Source organism: Euleptes europaea, chromosome 2, assembly GCF_029931775.1.
Source record: "Euleptes europaea isolate rEulEur1 chromosome 2, rEulEur1.hap1, whole genome shotgun sequence".
NCBI lineage: Eukaryota > Metazoa > Chordata > Lepidosauria > Squamata > Sphaerodactylidae > Euleptes > Euleptes europaea.
In genome coordinates, this window is record NC_079313.1 from 124,384,910 (window position 1) to 124,407,186 (window position 22,277).

General features: G+C 39.8%; 1 protein-coding gene across 1 annotated transcript in view; it reads left to right on the top strand.

Moving 5' to 3' along the window:
- The first annotated feature begins 1,867 nt into the window (after window positions 1–1,867).
- Window positions 1,868–22,277, top strand: part of SPO11 (SPO11 initiator of meiotic double strand breaks) — a 29,397-nt gene continuing 8,987 nt past the window's right edge. The window contains exons 1-9 of the mRNA XM_056844889.1: window positions 1,868–2,007; window positions 6,175–6,288; window positions 13,046–13,134; window positions 15,432–15,498; window positions 16,728–16,836; window positions 17,922–18,008; window positions 21,577–21,610; window positions 21,800–21,909; window positions 22,021–22,120. Coding sequence (XP_056700867.1) covers window positions 1,868–2,007; window positions 6,175–6,288; window positions 13,046–13,134; window positions 15,432–15,498; window positions 16,728–16,836; window positions 17,922–18,008; window positions 21,577–21,610; window positions 21,800–21,909; window positions 22,021–22,120 — 850 coding nt within the window. The remainder of the gene's footprint in view (window positions 2,008–6,174; window positions 6,289–13,045; window positions 13,135–15,431; window positions 15,499–16,727; window positions 16,837–17,921; window positions 18,009–21,576; window positions 21,611–21,799; window positions 21,910–22,020; window positions 22,121–22,277) is intronic.

Here is a 22,277-nt window from a genome sequence, read left to right on the forward strand (position 1 = left end):
AAGTTGGCAACCCTAAGTAATTTAAGAAGCCATAAGAATCTCAGCAAAATTCAGAAGGAATCACAGTCCAGCTAGAGTTGGTGTCTTCCCCCTCCAAAAAAAAGCAGGGACCCTGTGCCTTGAACACCTGAACAACAGACTGGAGTTCAGAAATTGCTGTGTTCCCACCACAGATACTTAGGTTGCAGTCTAAAAGACTTGCCTGTTAAACAGACATAGCCTTAAAGACATAGATCTAGGCTTTGGTATGTCACCAAGAAGGATCAGTAGGTGACTAGTGAGCAAAGAAATCCAACACTGCCATCCTAAACAAGAGTTGTGTGCGTGTAACGTGCCGTCAAGTCGCAGCCAACTTATGGCGACCCCTTTTGGGGGTTTTCATGGCAAGAGACGAACAGAGGTGGTTTGCCAGTGCCTTCCTCTGCACAGCAACCCTGGTATTCCTTGGTGGTCTCCATTCAAATACTAACCAGGGCTGACCTTGCTTAGCTTCTGAGATCTGCTGCATCTTTCCAAACCTATGCCTTAGAGGGGGCTAACTGTGTTTAGGATTGCACTGCAAAAGACTGGAGCAAATTGAGCCCCTCTCCAAAACAGTCAAAACAGATTCAAGAACCCAATTCTGAAGAAGGTGGGGTTCCTGTTTCAGAGACTTTCCTATGCTGGTGGTTATTTTTAAAAGATGTTATTGTTTTTACTTTGCAAGCTGCCTCAAGCAAGTTTCCGGGAAGGCAAGCATGCAAATCTTCTAAATAAACAGACAGTGGTGTAAGAAAGGTAATTCTGGCATTTGCAACTTTCCTCACACCAGTATAACAAGCTGCATCTGCCAGAATTGCCTTGTTCTGTGCCACTATGGGAAGCACCGGAGGTATCTTGTCCTCCTTTGAATGAGTGATGGGAGTCCAAAAAGTGGTTCAGCCTGAGTCTAGCCCTAAAGACGGTTTGTGCTGAATTACAAAAGGAACTAACACATCTGTGCAGCAAATTTGAAGCCGGACGTCTGGGGCATCACCTTTCCTGATATATCTCCCCGCCCAGCTTCATAACACCAGACTTCCTGATAGCTTTTTTCTTGATGGAGAACTTCGGTGTGTGTGTGTGTGTAATAGCCCTGCCCCCACTACATCTGCTCTTTTCTCACTCCATTTGACATAAAATCTGGAAAAAACCCGGGATTTTTGTTGCACCTCAAAGGCCAGCAAGTTTCTAGCACCCCTTTCCCTCTTTATGCATCCATGGGTGCAAAAGAACGTCCCCTCTTTTTTAAAACCTGCAATTCCTTGCTGCTCTCTAAATGCACATTTTCCCCAGCCAAATTTTCACATCTCAAAAATAAGCCCCCATGCAGTTTTCAGAACGCAGATGGGAAAAATGTGCATCTAGAGAGCGCCAAATCCAAGGCAAAACCCCAGAATCAGCCCATCCCAAATGTATTCTAAACCAACCTGTTGAAACAAATGGCCACTAAACATGCTTTATTTATTTAAAGGTGCAATAAATTAGCCCCACGCAGCAGCCTTCTAGAGACGGTCCCTTAATCCCGCCTCCGGCCCCCTTTCTCTCGTCGCCTGCACAAGGCCATCTCTCCCCTGATCTGATTGGCTGCTGGGCTTAGTCCGCCGCCCAAGATTGACATAAAACGGCCGGGGTGCGACAGGCGCGTGCGTCTCCTCGCGCCTTTCCGATTTACCCCGCGGAGGGCGGGAAAAGCCGTTGGGGGTGGGGGAGGGGCCTTCTCGCTTCGTGGAAAAGCACGAGACGGAGGGGGGCGGGGCGACCGATGATGGACAGACGTCCTCGCGTCCTCCCCATTTCGTTACCAAACTTAAAACCTTTCGTTTGATGCCGTCGCTTTGGCTTCGCTATGAGCTTCCTCAGAGGGACGGATTGGTCCCTGTTTACCTTATTGCGCCAACACCGAGCTTCCCTCAGTGAAGCTGGGGGGGAAACGCTTGGAAACAAGGATGACCCCCTTGTTTCCATTCACTGCAGTGAAATCCTTAGGTATAAAACAAAAAGCAATTCTAATCCCATTTATTTGGGTGTAAAGCCCATTTGAGCTTCACGGGGCTTACTTGGGAGTAAGCATGCAAAGTATTGCGCTGGAAATGGGAGGCCGCAGTAGGGTTGGAGCCTTGAAAGACAAGCCGCCTCTTCTGCTAAGCTGGACTGTGCAAAACAGTCGGCCTTATTGGGCGGAAACGCACGGTCGCTTTAGCCTCCTTTATTCCCTTTTCAGCCAGGATTGAACACATGCGTTTTGCCGAACGTGCGTTCGATCCTGGCTGGATCCTGGCTGAAACGGAATAAAGGAGGCTAAAGCTTTCGCCCATTGTTGCCCACACTTTTCTGCGCTCCAGAATTTCCGTTCATGGATTAACACCCCACAAAACACACTGAGAAAAAAATATCAGCACGTGCCATGACACAACATGCTTATAATTCACTCAAAATCTCACCCATATGGAAAGCATCCTTTGAGTGGCCCTGTTAAAAATATGGAAAGGGGAACAGTTCTCTATTCCGTCATGTGATGTGAATTCCACAGTAATGTTATATAAATTGGGTTATCTCATTATTCTTTCGGCCATAACATCATGCAGCTCCCTAGCTAGCTTGCCGCGTGCCAACTCTGGATTGAGAAATGCCTGCAGATTTGGAGGTGGACCCTGGGGAGGGACCTTGGCATGTTATAATGCCATGGAGTCCACCCTCCAAACCAACCATTTCCTCTGAGGGAACCATTGGATATCAATTGTAATTCCAGGAGATCTCCAGTCCCCACCTGGAGATTGGCAGTCCTGTTATTAGGGCACAGCTTGCAACTTGCTTTGCTGCATAGAAACACAATTCTCTTCAGATCTCATGCCAATGTACGAGATGCTTTCCCTCAAAGGTGCACTGACAGACAAAATAGATAAGGTGCCACTGCACTTCAGCCCCGGTGGCATTGGATGCCCACTTTTCAATTTAAAATATCACATGAATAGACAATGCGATTGCCAGAAAGAGACTTCAAAAGCATTCATATTTTGAACATATAATGCCGCCGGCCCAGGCGGAGTGTCTACTATGATTGGCAGCAGGTCTCCAAAGTCCCAGGCTGAGATTCTCTCTGTTCTGCTCTCTGTCACACTTTATAGGGTTGCCAACTCTGGGTTGGAAAATTTCTGGAGATTTGGGGGTGGAGCATGGGGGGGTTAAGGGGAGGGACCTAAGTAGAGGATATTCACCCTCCAAAGCAGCCATTTTCTCCAGGAACACTGATCTCTATCGTTTGGAGATTAGTTGTGATTTAGGGAGATCTTAAGGTTCCACTAGGAAGTTGGCAACTCTACACGTTTAAAACGAGCTACCACAGACCAAACCTGGAATCTTCTGATACTGAACTATTGCCTTTTCTTTTAGACTAATTCATCCACTCCTCAGCAATGTAGCCATCTCATATTTGTTACATATACAATTCACATGCAAAATTCATGTTTTCCCATAACAGCAAACACACCCAGCTTAGATACTGTTATAAAAACAAGCATCTGCTCCATTTCCTTAACATGTGTCATCTAAATCACCTCTATAGCATTCATACCGCCCTTAACCAGAAACAAGCAAAAATGGGTATAGCAACCTCAATTCATTCCAAATACATGAGCTATAACTGTGTTTCAAATTAAATAGTGAAAGGAGGGAACATTTCACTGCATTACTTGAAATCTTATTCTGTTCTGCTAATTTGTCAAGGCTGTTCTGAGCTGTCAGGAGGGGAAGCTATAAATCCAAATGAATAAATACCAAATACCTAAAAAAAATCTGCACACCAAAAGGTTATTTCAGTAATACCAGAATAGGGAAAATTAGAAGTGTTGGAATACAGAGTTCTATTTTATACACAGCTCATGTTCTTAACCCTGCTCTCCAGTAGTTCAGAAACAAATTATGTTCATATATATTTTCCAAAAGTAGTATTATTACCACTCGCTTTTCTACACTGTGAACCTAAAAATATTTACAAGTTAGTACTCTTAGTTACTTTATGTGGCCTTTTGCTATAACAGGGAATTGCAGCATACGTTATAAGGACTGAGAAAAGTACAACTAGTGCTGTATGCATACTAGAGCATAGTATACAAATAGTACAAGAGATTTGCCATTTTAATGTTTTTTGTTTAAGCAACATAGTTTCATAATTTAATTTATCATAATTTTAATCCATGTTCAAATGCCATTGTTTGTTAAAAACACTGGGATTAATTTGGTAGCTGGATTTTTTTTTCATTCTTGTTGTGAAATAATGATTTAAGTGCATTTCTATTTGTGCTGCCAAAAAAAAAATGTTCATGCTGTGACCTGTTGGAAATGAACTGACAGGCTTTATCCTTGTGTGATACATCTGTAGTGTCTTGCTGTTCCCAGCTTAGATTTCTCTGTAATTAATGCCGAGTGTTTTTTAAGTTGGCATGTTTGGCCAGTAATGTATCTTTTTTCTTCTTAAAGGTTACTTCATCTTCAAGGAGCTAAACTGAAATAGAGCATATGTGATGTGTTCTTTTGAGCATGCTGCTCATATCCTTGCCTTTCTCCTTTTAAAGTACTCTCAACTACTGTTGGCCTCAAACCCCAGAAATTAAGCTTGGAAACCTGGATCTGTTATTTGGCACTGATTACTTAGCCTTACATTTCTGAAGATGAAACAGACTGTCTGGCTAAATTATCTGACTAATGCAGAACTGTGATAAAATTCAATACACATGGGTCATAAATGATCATTACAACTGCAGAAACTGAAGCAATCTGAAGTAGCTGATGTTCTTAACTTGGCGAAGAGAACCAACAGGAAATAGGGCAAATCAGCAGTCCAATGGACCCCAGCTGTTGAATCTAGCCATCTTTTCTATTTTATTTGCAATCTTTTCAAGCTAAAGCATAGCCATTTTTTCAGTTTTCATATTGGAAAACTGAACATTAGTTGTTCTATATTCCTTCTGATTCTGATAAATACTAGCCCTCTACCAAAAATCATTCCCAATATCCTCCTTTGTAATATATGAAAAATGTGCAATCATCTTCAAAAGGCACTCTATACTTTTACTGGATGGAACATATTCTGTGTGTCTGAGATTCATTATGATATGTATCACCAATGTGCTCCTGTTTAAGACAGGACCATATTCTTATTCACAACAGAATGTGATCATTCAGAATTAGAAGTTAACAGCCAGGATCCAAAGAACCCCACAACTAATTCTTCTTGCCAAAAGGGACTTTGGACGTACGTTCTTTGAACTGCAGCCAAATTCCCTTTAACCACTGCCACCATTTTCATGGGAAACCATTTTTGATACTGAAAGAATTCTCTAAAGTGGTTTGTAATATGGCATGGGTGTATGCTGTAAAACATTCCCTGGGCTAAAGAAAGCTTAGGAGTGCTTAAAAGTTGTATGTGTGTCTTGGGCTAAAAATACAACCTGTACCTGAATTTTAACTAATCAATGCAGCATCTGTGGACTGAGGGCACTCTTTACAACATAGTCTGCCAAAAGCAGAGGGCAGGAAAAGTTAAATTTAGAAAAAAATCTATTTTGTTCAAAGGAAAATCAACCTGCTGCATTTGTTATATGAGGAATGCTACCAGTGTTCTTAGTTCAGTTCATGACACATATTATCTCCCCCCGCCACACACACAATGTTGCTATCCAGCCAAAACCTTCATATAATTAAAAACCACAGGCACTCATTCAAAGTGTCAGATCAAAAGGTTAATGTGCTATGGTAGAGAGGAAGCACTTATATTATACCCTTGAACATTTTTTTGAAGTTTGCAGTATTTAAAAACAAGTTAAGTCAAACTCTGGCCAAATATAATATTACATCATTTGATTTAAAACATTAATCATAGTTGTTTTAAACCAGTTGATCCAACTGTTTGGCTGGCTTGGGGGGGACGACAAGAACTCATGAGGCGTGGCTTACAATATACTTTCTAGTGCTGAAGCTCAGACATATGAAATTGCAACTAGGGGGACTTAAAAGTAAGACAAAGTCTAGTATGGTGTTTCTTGCAGTGTCAATGAATGAAGGCAATGATGCACATCAAAGTTTCATTGCAGATTTTGGCACTGATTGTATATGCTAGATATTTAAACTGAAATTATATCTCATAATCTATTTCAGCTCTGAGGTTCTTAGAGCAATTGAAAATGTTATTGAAGAGGTAATCACAAGCCTGTCCAGAAATGAAGCACCTGTTCTCTTCTTGAATAACAGATCAGATTGGGAAAACATACAGTAAGTATTGTATTGAATACGTTTATCTGTATAGCCGTAGGCCATTACATAGTGTCCTTATAGTTATACAGAATTACCATACAGTATAAATCCATTTAAACTAAAAATTATCCTCTCTAAAAATTTCTAAACAGTTGCTCTCTTTAAAACCTCATTGGCTCTTATTTTCTTTGCAGCCAGGACAAATTGTGATATTCTATAGGACACATATGAATCAGTGTCAGACAATAGGGAAATGAGTTTTTCAGTTTCAGAGCTAAAATTTACTCCTTTCTATTTTACTCATCCAAACATTTGGCATCATGACATCTGAATCTAGCCATTCTCTTTTTAGTGAGTGGCAGTGAATAATTGTTAGTTAATGCGTAATACCAGCATTCAGTCACACAACCAGCTTAGTACATGATATTGTGGCTAAAAGTTACTAAAAGCCACAACTGTCACACACTGAAAAGGTCATGAGCGTAGGTCCTGAAGGTAAGTGACAATACAAGTCCTGAAATGGTAACTCAGAAGCTCAGTAATGTAGGCGCCACAGAGACACAAATGAACAGCCAATTAAATGTCCTCTCACTGTTCATTCATTCAGGACACTTGTACTATTGAAGTTTGAGGGGACTACCTTCAGCCAGTCAGTCCATATCCATATGATAGCAGGCTATGTAGTAAGCTAATGAAAGAGTGATGCTGGAGGTAAATAAAATGGATTTGTCTTGTAACCTGCATGATGGGTTGCCAGCTCTGGGTTGGGAAATTCCTGGAGATTTGGGGGTGGTGATTGGGGAAAGCAGGGTTTGGGGAGAGGAGGGACCTCAGTGGATTATAATGCCATAAAACCCACCTCCCAAAGCAGCTATTTTCTCCAAGGGAACTGATCTTTGTCAACAGAAGACAAGTTGTAATTCCAGGAGATCTCCAGCCGCCACGTGGAGGTTGGCAACCCTAAAGAGTTGCTACAAAGGGTAAATACAAGGGGTGCTGATTTTTCATGGTTACTGACAATTTCAAATTACAAGCAGCCATTGTTGCAAAATTGTTGATAGTTGTGTCCTATAGAAATCAGAAAAGGAAAATGTCAGTAGTTGTGGCATTATACCATAAGTGACAAGCTGTTTGAGATATATTGTTAAATATATACAACATTTGCATTATAGTTTGTTGAACAGAGGCAGAGGACACCAAAAATAAGGATTTATTTATTTTATATTTTTAAAAAATATTTTAAGCCCACTTCCCCGCCCCCCCCCCATAAAGTTAGGATCCAGAAAGGGTAACAACATAAAATAGAAATTCCAATAAAATAATTAAATCAGTATGATGTTTAAAACAGCAGCCTGAATAGCCCAGACTAGCCTGAGCTTGTCAGAGCTCATGATTAGTATTGGGATGAGAGACCACCAAGGAATACCAGGGTTGCTATGCAGAGGAAGGCAGTGGCAAACCACTTCTGCTCATCCCTTGCCTTGAAAACCCCAAGAGAGGTCACCATAAGTCAGTTGTGAATTGTTATTATTTTTATTAATGTTTAAAAATAAGAAAAGCTAACGGGGACTATACTAATGAATGCCAGCTGAAGACTGAGGTAGAAAAGATGTTGCTGATTGATTACTGTTTTGTACTGTTTTAATGTTGGGGTGTTACTATTTACATTATATTTAGTTGTAAACCGCTTCAAGCCTGCAATTTTACAGAGAAAGACAGATTAAAATTTGTAAAAAGTAAATAAATACAGCCAGCAAAAATCAAAACATCCATTGTATCAGTGTCCATAATAAAAAACTTTACTTCACCAGCCCCAAATGCCCTACTAAGTCATTCTGTTTTACAGAATATCCAGAGGGGTGGCCAGCTGTTTCAGGAGGCTGTTTCAGAATAAGGTTTACTAGGAAACTCTCATGTTTTTAACTGGTGGCGCAGAGTGGTAAACTGCAGTACTGCAGTCCAAGCTCTGCTCACGATCTGAGTTCAGTCCCAACGGAAGTTGGTTTCAGGTAGCCGGCTCAAGGTTGACTCAACCTTCCATCCTTCCGAGGTCGGTAAAATGAGCACCCAGCTTGCTGGGAGTAAAGGGAACATGACTGGGGAAGGCACTGGCAAACCACCCCGTAAACAAAGTCTGCCTAGTAAACGTCGAGATGTGACGTCACCCCATGCGTCAGGAATGACCCAGTGCTTGCTCGGGGGACCTTTACCTTTACTGGCAAGTAGCAACAGTTCCAAACTGGTTCATCTTTCAGTTTTTTATACTGGACAGGGAAACTTGGCCATGACCTGGATGGGGCCTGATCTAGTCAGATCTCAGAAGCTAAGCAGAGTCGGTCCTGGTTAGTAATTGGATGGGAGACCACCAAGGAATATCAGAGTCTCTGTGCAGAGTCAGGCAATGGCAAAGCACCTCTGTTAGTCTCTTGCCTTGAAAACCCTATGGGGTTGCCATAAGTCGTCTGTGACTTGAGGGCACTTTTCACATACACCAGGGAACTGGCGAAATTAAATAAGTTAACTCGGGTATGATATACTGTGATTTGCAGTTACTGTATTTACTTGAAATAACCCTGAATGTAAGAATGTAAGTTATTGTCCAAAAATATTTTTATTGGACATAATTCTAACCCCCTCTTTTTTGATAGCATACCTGGAATACTAGAATACTCTATCATTAACAGCCTTGCTCAGGTCTTGCAAAGTGAGGGCCTCTCATGTTGGGTCTTCCTCTTTTCCTGCTGCCTTCAGCTTTTCCTAAAATTATTGTCTTTCCAGGGACTCTTCTCATAACGTGACCAAAGTACATTAGCCTCAGGTTAGTTATTTTAGGCAGGGGTGGGGAACCTTTTTTCCGCCAAGGGCCATTTGGATATTTATAACATCATTCGCGGGCCATACAAAATTATCAACTTAAAAATTAGCCGACCAAGCCCCAAGCAGGCAACTGCCCCAGATGACACCCCCCCCCCCGCGCAGGCAGGCATCCAACCAGTGGTGCACTCGCCCACCTGGTGGCACAGATGGTCTGTTGTACTACCTGGGCAGAGCCATCCAGCCGGACACCAGAGTTGCTCCTGCTCTGCATGGTCGGGGCTGGATTCTACAGCTGGCTCCTGCTATCTCTGCCTGCAGGGATGAAATGAGGACACACTGGCTAAGAACTCCCCCTCCCCGCACATTCTGGCCCTGCCCCCTTTAACCCCTCCATTGTCTCCACTTACGCCCCCAGCCCTCTTGTAGTACAGAGGGAATATGTTTCTCCATGGCTCGGGTGGGAAAGGGTTAACACAGTTTCTTGGGCAGTCCTAGCAGCTCCATAGCTAATGACTCTTATCGGCAAAACAAATTAGCATCTGCCTTGAACAGAGGCTATTCCTGTCCGCGGGAGGGGGCTGATCACCAGTCTTAGATCCTTCTGAGCTAGAGATCTGCCAGGACCCATGAAGGGCCAGACCAAATGATTTCGCAGGCCTTAAACGGCCCCCGGGCCTGATGTTCCCCACCCCTGTTTTAGGCTCTAGGGAGAGTTCAGGCTTGACTTGATGCAGAACCCACTTATTTGTCTTTTCGGCGGTCCACAGTGTCTATATAACTCTCCTCCAACACATTTCAAATGTATCTACTTTCTTCCTGTCAGCTTTTTTCATTGTCCAACTTTCACATCCATACATAGTGATGGTGAATACTATGGTATGAATTATCTTGATCTTAGTCACTAGAGTCACATCCTTACACTTAAGGATCTTTTCTGACTCCTTCATGGCTACCCTCCCAGTCTCAAACTCCATCTGATTTCTTGTTGTAGTCTCTTTTGATTGACGATGAAGCCAAGGAATAGAAAATCTTCAACAATTTCAATTTCTTCAAGTTGTGTAATTCCCCAATAGTCATCACTTTTGCCTTTTATGTTCAGTTGTAATCCTGCTTTGACACTTGCTGCTTTAACCTTTATCGGTAGTCATTTCAAGTCTTCACTATTTTCTGCCAGTAATGTGCTGTCATCTGCATACCTCAAATTGTTAATGTTCCTTCCACCAATTTTCACTCCACCTTCATCTAAATCTAATTCAGCTTTCCTTATGATATGTTCTACATATAGATTGAAGAGACAGGGAGATAAAATACATTCTTGTCTGACACCTTTGCCTATTGGAAACCATTCTGTGTCTCCATATTCTGGCCTAATGCTAATAATAGCATTTATGCAGTGCATTTAAAGTGTTCAAAGCAGTTCACATACTTAATCTCAGTGAGCACTGCAACAGGCCATTATTACCATATCCATATGGAGGGGGCACTGTAAAAATACTAATTTTGGCTTGATTAATACCACCTAATTGGTTAGAGGCTGAGCTGAAGTTTGAATTGGAATAAAACAGAAGTTGTTAGTTTTGCCAAGTAAGGAAAATGTTTACGGGTACTTTATTCCATGTTGCAAATATTTCAACCAGAGTTGAATCTCGCAAGAAGTTTGCAGCATTTCTACAATAATACAAACCAAAACATTTGTATTGTGGTGGTGAGACTGAGCTATAAATTGTCTTCCATTTTGACTTCCTCTTTTGCAAATTACATTAATATTTATTTGCACATGACACATATATGTTTATATTTTGATATGATGCTTGTGATAATAGTCAAATGTTATTATTTAATGACTTCATTGGTTGTAAGCCTTATTTGAAGGTTAAGTACCAGAAAGATGAGATAGAAAGGACTTAAATAAGTGAACCATTATTACATTGGGTTGGATCTGGTCTACTTTTTCACTCAACTTCACCTAATTTCCCTCTTTACTATGGTCCTCACCTATTGTTGCCAAATGCCTGCTGGGGGCAGTGGATTTCCCACTCCCAGCAACAATTGCCCACTGGTAGGCGCCCAAGGTTACAGCAGAAAAATAATAATATTGCCATCTGTGACATCATTTCTGGGAATAACCCAGAAGTGACATCAGTCCTCTCTAAGAATAGCCGGAAAGTCTATAGTAAAACTGGCATCACACAATTGCTGGCAGCACACTCCCCATATCCTTGCCCCCCAGATTCCCACTGGTTTCTACCTTCACTCCTTATGGGTTTTGCCAGGCAAGTCCCTTGATCCCCAGCATAGCCTTTTTGAGGATTAAAGAGGAACCAACCTTTTTCTCCAATGGAAAAACTGGTTGGATACAACCCATAGAGCACCCAAGCCTAAAAATGAGAAAACATCTGAGCATTTTGGATTTTGGAACTGTTGTTACTCACAAATGACAAAATAATGCTTCTCATTATGAGAAAAATACTGTTTGTATGGTAGATTTTAAAATGATTTTCTAGGAATAGAACAACATAGGAATTGAAATAAATAAATGTATTGAAGTATCTTTTCAGTTTTTTTGGACTATGGCTCTTGTGCAGTTTTATGGTGTATGGTGTCTTCTGCCACCTTAAGGACATAAAAAGCAGTGCATTCAAAAAGTGAAAATGTAATTGTGATAATTTGCAACAGAAAACAATACAACACATAATAGCATCAAGAAATGTTTTAATGTGATTATATTAGGGTCAACAGGGTATGGCTGAAAACTAGCACGATTCTGGGGGTTGGGGGTGCCATCGGTGTCACCGTGATGTCTCTTCCAGCAGAAATCCGGAAGTGCCGTCAGTCTTCCAGAAACTCAATAGTAAACTCACTCCCAGGGTTGAAATGTTTAAACGTTCCATTTCTCGTTTTACAATTTTAAACTTCCCTTGATTCATGCTGGAAGATGGTACCCCCAGGTCAGAAGGCACTTAGTCAGCTACTGGGGAAGAGCGGAGGACAATTACAAGTAGCGCTATTCTTAAAGACACAGCTGGACTAAAGCTGAAAGAACATTCAGTTGTTGATGTGAGAGTGGATGCAAAAGGAAAGTCCAAAGTTGTTCAACGCAGTCTTTTCTGAACCTGAGTATTAGGACCGGAACAAGAAGCGACACTGATCAAAGGAAATGGGGGAATTATCCCTCCTGCTTCTTCCATAAGCAGAGCTGTACTGAAAGAAGAGGGAGGACAAAGAGACTTCATACCCTTCCCTTTGTCAATGCAACTCCTCAGCCTGTGTAGTCTATCCATGTAGGTACCGCAGCCCTGAGAATCTTCTTTCCTAGGATCAAGAAAGGAGGGGGGAGTATATGTGTTATATGATATGTGCCATTATGTCTCTTTGACTTATGGCAACCCTACAAATTAATGACCTTCAGAACATCCTATCATTAACAGCCTTGCTCAGGGGACAAGGGAAAGATCTGCAGTCTTTGGGCCCACATATCGCTGAATGCAACCCATCATCATAATGGAAATCATTTTGGCAACATCTCAGATTCCAATATTCCCTGAAATTATTTAATTTTTAGTGATATTTGTATGCTGTTGTTCTTCCTAGGAAATCACGACAGCGTACATGAACCTGGAGCAGATTCCTGTGCTATGCTTCATAGATACAGTGCATTATTTTATTTGTCATGGTTTTAAATAATGTTGGTGGGCTGTGCCCAGAATTGTCTGATTCTGTTTTCTAAGCCACCAAGATCCCTCTAGGGAAAAAGGTAGATTATAGTTATTTTAATAACGTATGGGTTTTTAACTTTTTCTTCCATACACCTTACATTATGTGTTATACTCTTCAAAGTTTGTTATTGTCTAATGCTACATTATAGGCCACATTTTGTATTTTGCATGATAATGGGGATTCTGGAGTGTATGACAAAGAATATGACCTTTAAAAACTGGATTGTTTTACAAAATCACAGGTTTAAAGATTCTGTGGGTTTGCAGATGACATCTAATTGTACCACAAGGAAAATAAGAAGTGACTGTCCTAAATCAGCCCCAAAGTTTGGTAAGTTAAAAAAAAAAACCTCCTAGATAATGATTTAATTTACCATTTTGTAATGTTCTGCAGTACACTTAAGTAATTTGTATCCTTTAGATATATACATAATATCAAAATGTTACATGAACTATTTTAAAACTGCAGTGTGTGTGTGTGTGTGTCTCTGTGTATACAGGTATATTCCAGAGGGGTAGCCATGTTAGTCTACTGTAGCAAAATACAAGGCACCAGTGGCACCTTAGAGACTAACAATAGTTATTCCAGAATGAGCTATTGTGAGTCAGAGCTCTTTTCTTCACATGTTATGAGAAGGAACCCATTTCGGAGATTTTTTATAAGAAAAATCACTCAAGGGCAGGGAGAATGAGGAGGAGATGGAACAGTGAGAGGCTTGGTATGAATCCTCTCACAAATCTTTCAAGTGTGATTCCCTATGCAAGGGACTGGAACAGATCTGATTGTTATGCATAATGGATGATGAGAGAGAGCAGAGGATCCATCCTCTCATGGGGTACAGGTAAACAAGGCATATCAACTAATCAAGGAAGCAGCAGTCTGAAGCTTAAGAAAAATTAACTAACACCAGTAAATTGTTACAGTATGATACCATATGTAAAGAAAAGCTAATTAAAGTCTCTAAAAAGTGGGTCCTGTTGAGCTATTACAAAGTAAAGTGAATAATGAAATCCAAGTTGTTGGTTAGCCCAGAGTGAGAAGTAGTGTTTACTGTTCTTTAAAAAAAATCTCAAAGGGAGAAAACAACATGAAAATGTTAAATTAGAATTCATCAACAAATTAAGCAACACTGACATTTATGGATTGACAGGGGTATTTAAATTGTTCAGGTACTACCCCATGAGCTAAAGCCCTCCAATTTGGTACAGATATGTAGTCCAAGATATACTGATTACTAGAAAAATCTAAAAATATATTTTTACACAGTTCCCTTGAACAGGTGCTCTCCACACTAGCAAGCAATAAATAAATAAATAACATCCTGGTTTCTGGAAAATTGAAACACAGATATCCATAAATCTCTTCTGAAAAGAGGCAAGTACTGTGCCTTTATTGGTTAAGGTACTTCCAGATAGGGTTGCCAACTCTGACGGGAAATTCCTGGAGATTTGGGGGAAGTATCTGGGGAAGGCAAAGTTTAGGGAGAAGAAGGAGCTGAGCAGGGATGTGAAAGCATAGAGTCCACCCTCTGAAACTGCTGTTTCTGCAAGAGGAACTGATCTCTGTAGTTTATAAATCAGTTGTAATTACAAGAGAACTCCAGGCACAGGTTAGCAACTAGAGTTTCCAGCTAATGGAAGAACATTGGGGGGGGGGGGTCATGGAGGGTGCCAGCATTGTGTACAATGTAAGATCACTTCTGGGGGAAGCCAGAAGTGACATAACATCACTCTTGGAATCATCCGAAACTTAATGGTAAAACCTCTACGGTAAACCTCTACGATAAATCCATACAGTTTCAGGCAATCCCTAGAACAACATGATGTCATTTCCAGGTTTTCCCCGGAAGTGATGCCACACCGCACACAATGCCAGTGATAAAAAAATATCCCTCTACCACTCTTGGATTGCCAGCAGGAGGTCCCCCTGGCAACCCTATTAGCAACTCTACTTCCAGATCACCCAGAAGCATAACATTTAGTACATATGTAGCCCAAGATGTTCTAGCCATCACCCATCTAACAAGACCTGGAAGCAATCGTCCATACCCGATATAGGGAAATGGAAAGACAAAATGCTCGATTATGCTAAAATGGCCAGAATGACTTTTATGATGAACCCCACTACAAATGAATCAGTAGAACAGTTTAATGAAAAATGGCAATTATTTTATAACTACATATCAATAAACCTATAGATATATATAACATAGTATAAGAAAATACATGTATATAAGATATTTAAAATGTTTTTTGAATTTGTCAGATAGATAATACTATACCTTTTGTCTATGTCTATTGCAGACGGATTCCCCCTGCCCCTTCCTAAATTTTTCCTTTCTGTATCCCATATATTCAAAATAAAATTATGTACAAAAAAAAAAAAAAAAAAAAGCTCTCATTGTGTGAACAGGTTTTCACATACATGCCATTTACTAGATCAGGAGCTATAATCACAAGATTTATTTATTTTTCTCTCTCTTTCTGTGTGTGTGCGCATGTGTATATAAAAATATTTTAAAATTAAAGTATTTTTTGAAAGAGTAATCCATTTGAAAATGCACCTAACAGCAAGCCAATGTTTTCAATAAGATGAATAATATTTAAAAATTATGTTTTACATTTCAGCACTATTCCTTAAAATATTATCTATCATCTATAAGTTGGTGCAGAGAAATATTTATGCAACTAAAAGGTAATAATAATATTTAAGTTATTTAGGTATCAAATTCAAAATCAAAAATACATTTTAAAGTATGTTAAGGATGCTAAACTTCTCAGACATGATACACCAATGATAAGTGAAGTCTTTCAAACTGCTTGAATGTTACTTTATAATCCAACAAGAAAGCCTGTCCCTCAGAGCAACGGAGAGACTATTTTATGGATATGTACCAGTAGAGTGCTGTTTTAATAGTGCAACAACCTACATTTTATTACTTATTTTTGCAAAACTTGCTCATGGGACTTTTTGAGACCAAAGTTCTTTATGACAAGGATGAGCGGGTTTCAGTTTTAAATTATCTCTATTTTAAAAGTAGAATCTACATAGTCTAATTACATGGTTTCTGGAGGCACTGGCAAACCACCCTGCAAACAAAGTCTGCCTTGGAAACGTCGGGATGTGATGTCACCCCATGGGTCAGGAATGACCAGGTGCTTGCACAGGGGACCTTTACCTTTATTTACCAAGTGGAATACCTTAATAGTTAAAGCACAGCTGATCTGTGATAAATGATCCTGAGTATGTATTCAAAGTGACTTTTTGGATCAGATAAAAGTCCAGTCGTGGATAGTGAAGCAATTTACTCATGAGAATTGTTGGCTGCCCCTGCATGGTGAGGGGAAGGAGAAGAATTCTCATCCTCCCCAGCAATGATTGCAAGGTCATGGCCGAGGCAAGGTACTCTGTCCATCAATGTTACGTAGGTGCATGGTTGCTGGCTGGCTAGCAACCTCCAGTGACATTAGCAGTCCATTAAGGGCTGTAGCTAGTCACTGGGGTGGACTGAACACTATGTTGCTGTAGATATAAGGAGTTCTGTCTGTGGAGGGCAATATTCTCAATTTCCCCCTTCCACAGGAGCCCAAAATGGCCCTGGGAATCCTGCTGCTGGGGGAAAGGGACCTAATAAGTCTGCAAATAGTTTATGAATCACTTGTCATCTTGGAGATAAGTGATGAGTGAAATATATTGGAGACGGGTTTTCTACCATTTAGCAAAAAAACATATTTTAATCTGTTCTGTCATTGTTTCATGCTGTAGATAGGCAGGGCAGGACAGAGTTCAGGCAGAGCGAGGCAGAAAGCACAGGAAATCTGATGAAACTCAAGACCAGTACTGGCGGACACATAAACTTTCTCTAGGGTCAACATCAAAATTAAATGGGTTTATTAATATTTGTTTAAATTTTATCTTGACAGAGATATATTTTATACTGATACACAATGTTTTGGCAAACAAAGAGTTGTGGACAACATTATAGATGATATTTCTTGTATGCTCAAGATACCTAGAAGAAGTCTACATATTGTTAAGTATTAAATAGCTTTCTTTGTATGATCTCCAAAAAAGTTCAAAATGTTTGGGAAAAGCCATCAAATAAATCCTTTCTTAATCTACGGTTATAGTAGGTACAAATTTTCCAAGAATTATTTTATCTACTGTTTCAAGCTGGGGATATGAACAAATAAGTGAGGGTGGAGGCTTAGGAGTCAGGTATTTAAAATGCTTAATTACCAGTGAGAATCTTGGAAAGTGGACATGCCAGAGGGTTAGATACAGCCAACTTTTTGCTCAATCTCACCCAGTACCCCTCCTTTCTACAACCTTTCAGCCCTCATGTATTTTATCCATACAGGTCCCATGATCCCCAGAATAGACATTTTGATAGTGAAAGGGTTAAGGTTAAGTTAGGGTCCCTTTTTCACCGGTGGGAAACTTGTTTAGATCCTGAATTTGCAGTATTTTTCTTAGACAACCTCCTTAATTTCTTACAATAAGTTATCCTTCCACATTACAACTTGCTATTTTTCATTGTTATGGAAGAATGGCATAGCATGGCAATATCATCACATGGTGATTATGGATTTTAATGTGTGTTATCTTTTGTATGCCATCTTAAACTCCTTGGCTATGATACGGTATAAAAATGATATAAATAATCACATCAACGTGCTCTACATCTTCTGCCAGTACTATGGTTATTTCCAGAGCTGGTAGTTCCAGAGCTGAATGCTTGGTTGTTTTCAAAGAAATCTGATCATAGTAAGCAAACAATTTTTTTTATACATATTTACAGAATTAATTTTTAGTTTATACCTATGTAAGCATTCTCTCCTCCCTTTATAATATACTGTAAAAATAATAGAAATATTTATGTCAGCACACCAGATATCTGGGGAAGGGAAGGGAGAACCATGTTTGCCATTTTGAGCTCCTTAAATAACATAAGAAGAGCCCTGCTAGATCAGATCAGGGCCCATCTAGTCTAGCATCCTGTCTCACAGTGACCACCAATTATGCTGGAGGAAAGAGGATTAGATTGTCTGGCAATTTGCAATGTATAATATTTAGTTGAGTATATAATAATTGATTTGATGCTTTCTATTTTCCAGCTTTCTACCAGCAAAGGATGTATTGCTGGTAATTTAAGTTATGTTGAAGAAGATGGCTCAAAAGTGAATTGTACCTGCAGTACAATGGTATGTATTGTTGATTCAGTGAATTTGATAGCCACATGTGGATTTGAACACAAGTCTTCTGACAATCTAACCACTGTCCTTTACTGTTCAGTTGAAATTAATCTTTTCCCCTCTTTGCTGTCAATGAAGCAGAATTAGGCGATACCATCAACATACTTTTCAATATAATTTCTTGATGCTAACACCACAACACAACTAGAAAAGCTTTCAGATTCCTAGGCATCAATACTAATTTATTCAAAATACAGGGAAATTAGACTTTAGGGCATTAGTTCTTAAACTACAGCAATCTGGTGGCTGCCATTTTAATTTAAATATTCTGTGGATGCCCAAGCCCTCCCCTCCTCCCTCACTGGTGCTCACCATGTGTCAGACAGCCACCTTTTAAAGTGTGGGGCAAGCCGCATGTGCCCTGTTGAGGCCCCATGGTTAATAACTTCTAGCCAGAGGCTGGCTGGACAGGGGTGAATCTTTTAGAGGAACTCATAGGCCATTTATGCATGGGAGGTTTTGCCTTGGATTTGCTACTCTATAGATGTACATTTTTCCCATCCAAATTCTCAAAACTCTACATGGGGGATTATTGTTGAGTTTTGAGAATTTGGATGGGGAAAATGTGTATCTAGAGAGCAACAAATCCAAGGCAAAACCTCCCATGCATAAATGGCCATAGAAACAGGAAGTGACCAGTATCACACAAAACCTAAACTTTTGGTATCCAATTAAAACTGCCATTGATTGTCATTGTTTATGGATGCAGAGTGGTATCTATCTCTATGGTTACATACCTACATTAGAAAAGAGATTGAAAACGAGTCCAGTTTTATACCAAGGAACTAGGATGACTTTATTAGAAATGTATTTGGTATCACTCAGCCAATGAAAGTTCATAGAACTGAGGTACTGGATCTCAGCAACCAAGCAGCAGGTTTTCTGGATAGTGCTCAAAAGTCATCTGGAAGCTAGGTGACTGTGGGTGCTATTGACTCTACAAGCTCCCACCTTTTGAAAGAAGGCGGAATTGATTCCATCCCCTTCCCCTGAAGTCAAGAGTCCCAACACACATCCCTAGAAAAATGAGATAAATCATTTTCATGTTAGCTGAATGGGTGTTAAGAGGGGGTTCACCATCTTATGGACTCCTGAAGTAAGCCTTGTCCCTGGACCCCCCAGACTGAGAAACACTGCTTTTGGAATCAATTATATAGTCCACTAGTCTTTTTCAACAGGAAGAGATCAAAATTTCTTCTCACTGGGAGACCTCCTGATATGGTAGCCATAATTTTTCCTTGCAGTTGAGGATTGGTTGCAGTTTTCATTAACAGAGGTTGTCTGAAGGTATGCTGAAATCTAGATCAAATCAAGCATGAACTCTCCCTAGAAGCTAAGGCTATCATACTTTGGTCACATTATGAGAAGACAAGACTCACTGGAAAAGACAATAATGCTAGGAAAGGTTGAAGGCAGCAGGAAAAGAGGAAGACCCAACATGAGGTGGATTGACTTGATAAAGGAAGCCAGGCCCTCAGTTTGCAAGACCTGACCAAGGCTGTTAATGATAGGCTGTTAATGATAGGATGCTTTGGAGGTCATTAATGCACAGGGTCACCGAAAGTCTGAAGTGACTTGATGGCATTTAACACACACAAAAAGAAAGGGAGCCACACCAAAACAAAATGAAGACAAAAAAGCAACAATGGATGCAAGGGAATATTTTTTTATATTGCTTGCAAGGGATGCTTGAGCAGAGAATAGATCCTCCTAAGGAAGCTTGTGCAAAATGTGAAGGGGTGCTTTATTTATTAAATTTTGATTCCCTTGCACCAATCATTGCTTTTTGTCTCCATTTAACACACACACACACACACATGCTGAAATATCAAAGATCTCTCCTTCCTGATCTGCAGCATTCAATTATTGCCAGCATAGAGTAAGGCTTTATGTATTTTAAAAAGATATTTATACCTTGCGTTTCCCACTGCCCACGTGCTAGTTTGCTACACATGTTCCTCCTCCTGCAATCTGAAGTTGTACAGTATGTACTCAGAATTTTTGCTGATGAATCGCAGTATCCAATCCTATAGTTTCTAGGCCTCATGCTATAAACGTGGATGAAGCCTAGGATATAATGTGGGGGAAAAAATCCATGATAGCTTCTTTGGAAATTTCCTTTCTCTTCAGTTTCTACAAAAAATGCATAATAAATGCGAACCTCTACTATTTTAAGTCCTATAGCAAAGAAATTTAAAATCATTATTACTTAGTTTTGCCTCTTTTGCCTTGACTTGGATAGCCCAGTCTAGCCCAATCTTGTCAGATCTCGGAAACTAAGAAGGGGTGGACCCTGGTTAGTATTTGGATTGGAGACCACCAAGGAAGTCCAGGGCCATAACACAGAGGCAGGCAATGGCAAACCACCTCTGAACATCTCTTACCTTGAAAATCCTTTGGGATAGCCATAAATCAGCTGTGACTTCACAGCAAAAAAAAAAAGCCTTTCTTAGAACTATAACATAACATCTGCCTAAGTATATACAGTATTCACAGAAGTACCGCAAAGGTATGAAAGTCTTTTCAAACCAATAATTGTAGATATTATTTCTTCAGGAATCCTCATATTTAAGCATGTTCAACTGTTCTGTCAGGCGCACCTGCAACGATACTTTAGTTAAACATTAAGACCACACACTTCAATTTACTGTGCCAATTTCTTCCTCTATCTTGTTTTTTCCTCCATATGTTTGCCATATTGAAGCAAATTCCTGTATGACACATGAAATGTTAACAAAGATTTTCATAACTCTAAATATCAGTTGAAGAATGATAAAACAAATGGAAAATACTGCACAGCTAAAATTACTGTAAACATCTGTCATCAGGATATTTAACTTTTAGCACTGTCTACTGACCATATGAGTGTTCCAGCATAAAAGAAAGCTATTGTATTTGGAAGAGTATCTAATGGTGCAATACTAAGAATACTTTCCTGGGAGTAAGCCCCATTAAGTAAACTTGCGCACGATTCTGGATAGATCTTCTTAGTATTGCTCTTTTAGGCTGTGATCTTTAGCGTGTCTAATTTAAGCCACATTGAGTTTAGAGGGACTAACTTCTGAACATACGTTTTTAGAATCAGGCAGTTAATATGAGAGATGTAAGCCACATGCATTATTATAAGGGCATATTAGGCAGAGCCTATACTGCGATCATCTCTACTACATGGTATAGTGGTTAAGAGTATCAGACTATGATCTGGGGGCGGGGGCAGGTACAAATCCCTACTCTGCCATAGAAGCTTGCCAGCCAGTCACTCTCTCACAGTCTAACCCCCCTCATGGGGTTGTTGTGAAAATAAAATGGAGGAGAGAAGAACAGCGTAAGCCACTTTGGGTCCCCATGTGGGTAGAAATCCAGGGTATAAATGAAGTAAATACATGAATACTGTAGAAAACTATTCTGAATATTAAGGATTGGAGGGAGGATTTATTCCTGTTCCTTATTATCAAATTATTTTAAGTGTATGTCTTTTCTCTATTTATGATTATACCTTTCACTTTTGTTGTTTTAGACAGCTGTACCATCTAATGTCGAAGGAATGAGAAGTATCCTTTAGACAAAATGTCTACTTGTACCAACCAAGGGCTACAGTGTTAACTTTTTTTCACTTTAACATATGGTATGCATACTGAATTATGAGACATGATACATATACTACAGTATTCATCACTTCATTATGTGCTGCAATGAAATTAGACAAATATTAGATTTCATTTGTAGCCTTAACTATACAGATTTGATCACCGATGCAGAATTTATTCTAATTGTAGAAAAAGATGCAACATTTCAAAGACTTTTGGATGACAACTTCTGCAGGAAATTGTCCCCATGTATAATGATTACGGTATGAAGTTTACACTGGGTAACTTTTAGACTTGACAGTAAGATGATTTCTAAAGATATATTCAAAACATGGTTTATTATATGCATCCAAATCTAAACATTATTTCTTTAGGGGAAAGGTGTACCAGATCTGAACACAAGACTTCTAGTCAAAAAATTATGGGATTCATGTCATGTACCAATCTTTGCTCTTATGGATGCGGATCCACATGGTAAGTGTAGGAACCTCTACAGTAGAATATTGGTTTTAAGGTTATTGTTAGAGAAATGAGAATAGTGATAGGCTACCTAATTGTCACCCCTCATTATATGTAATTGTCAACATGGTCCCATCTGTGAATAATTAAAGCCAGAGACTGGGGCTATGAA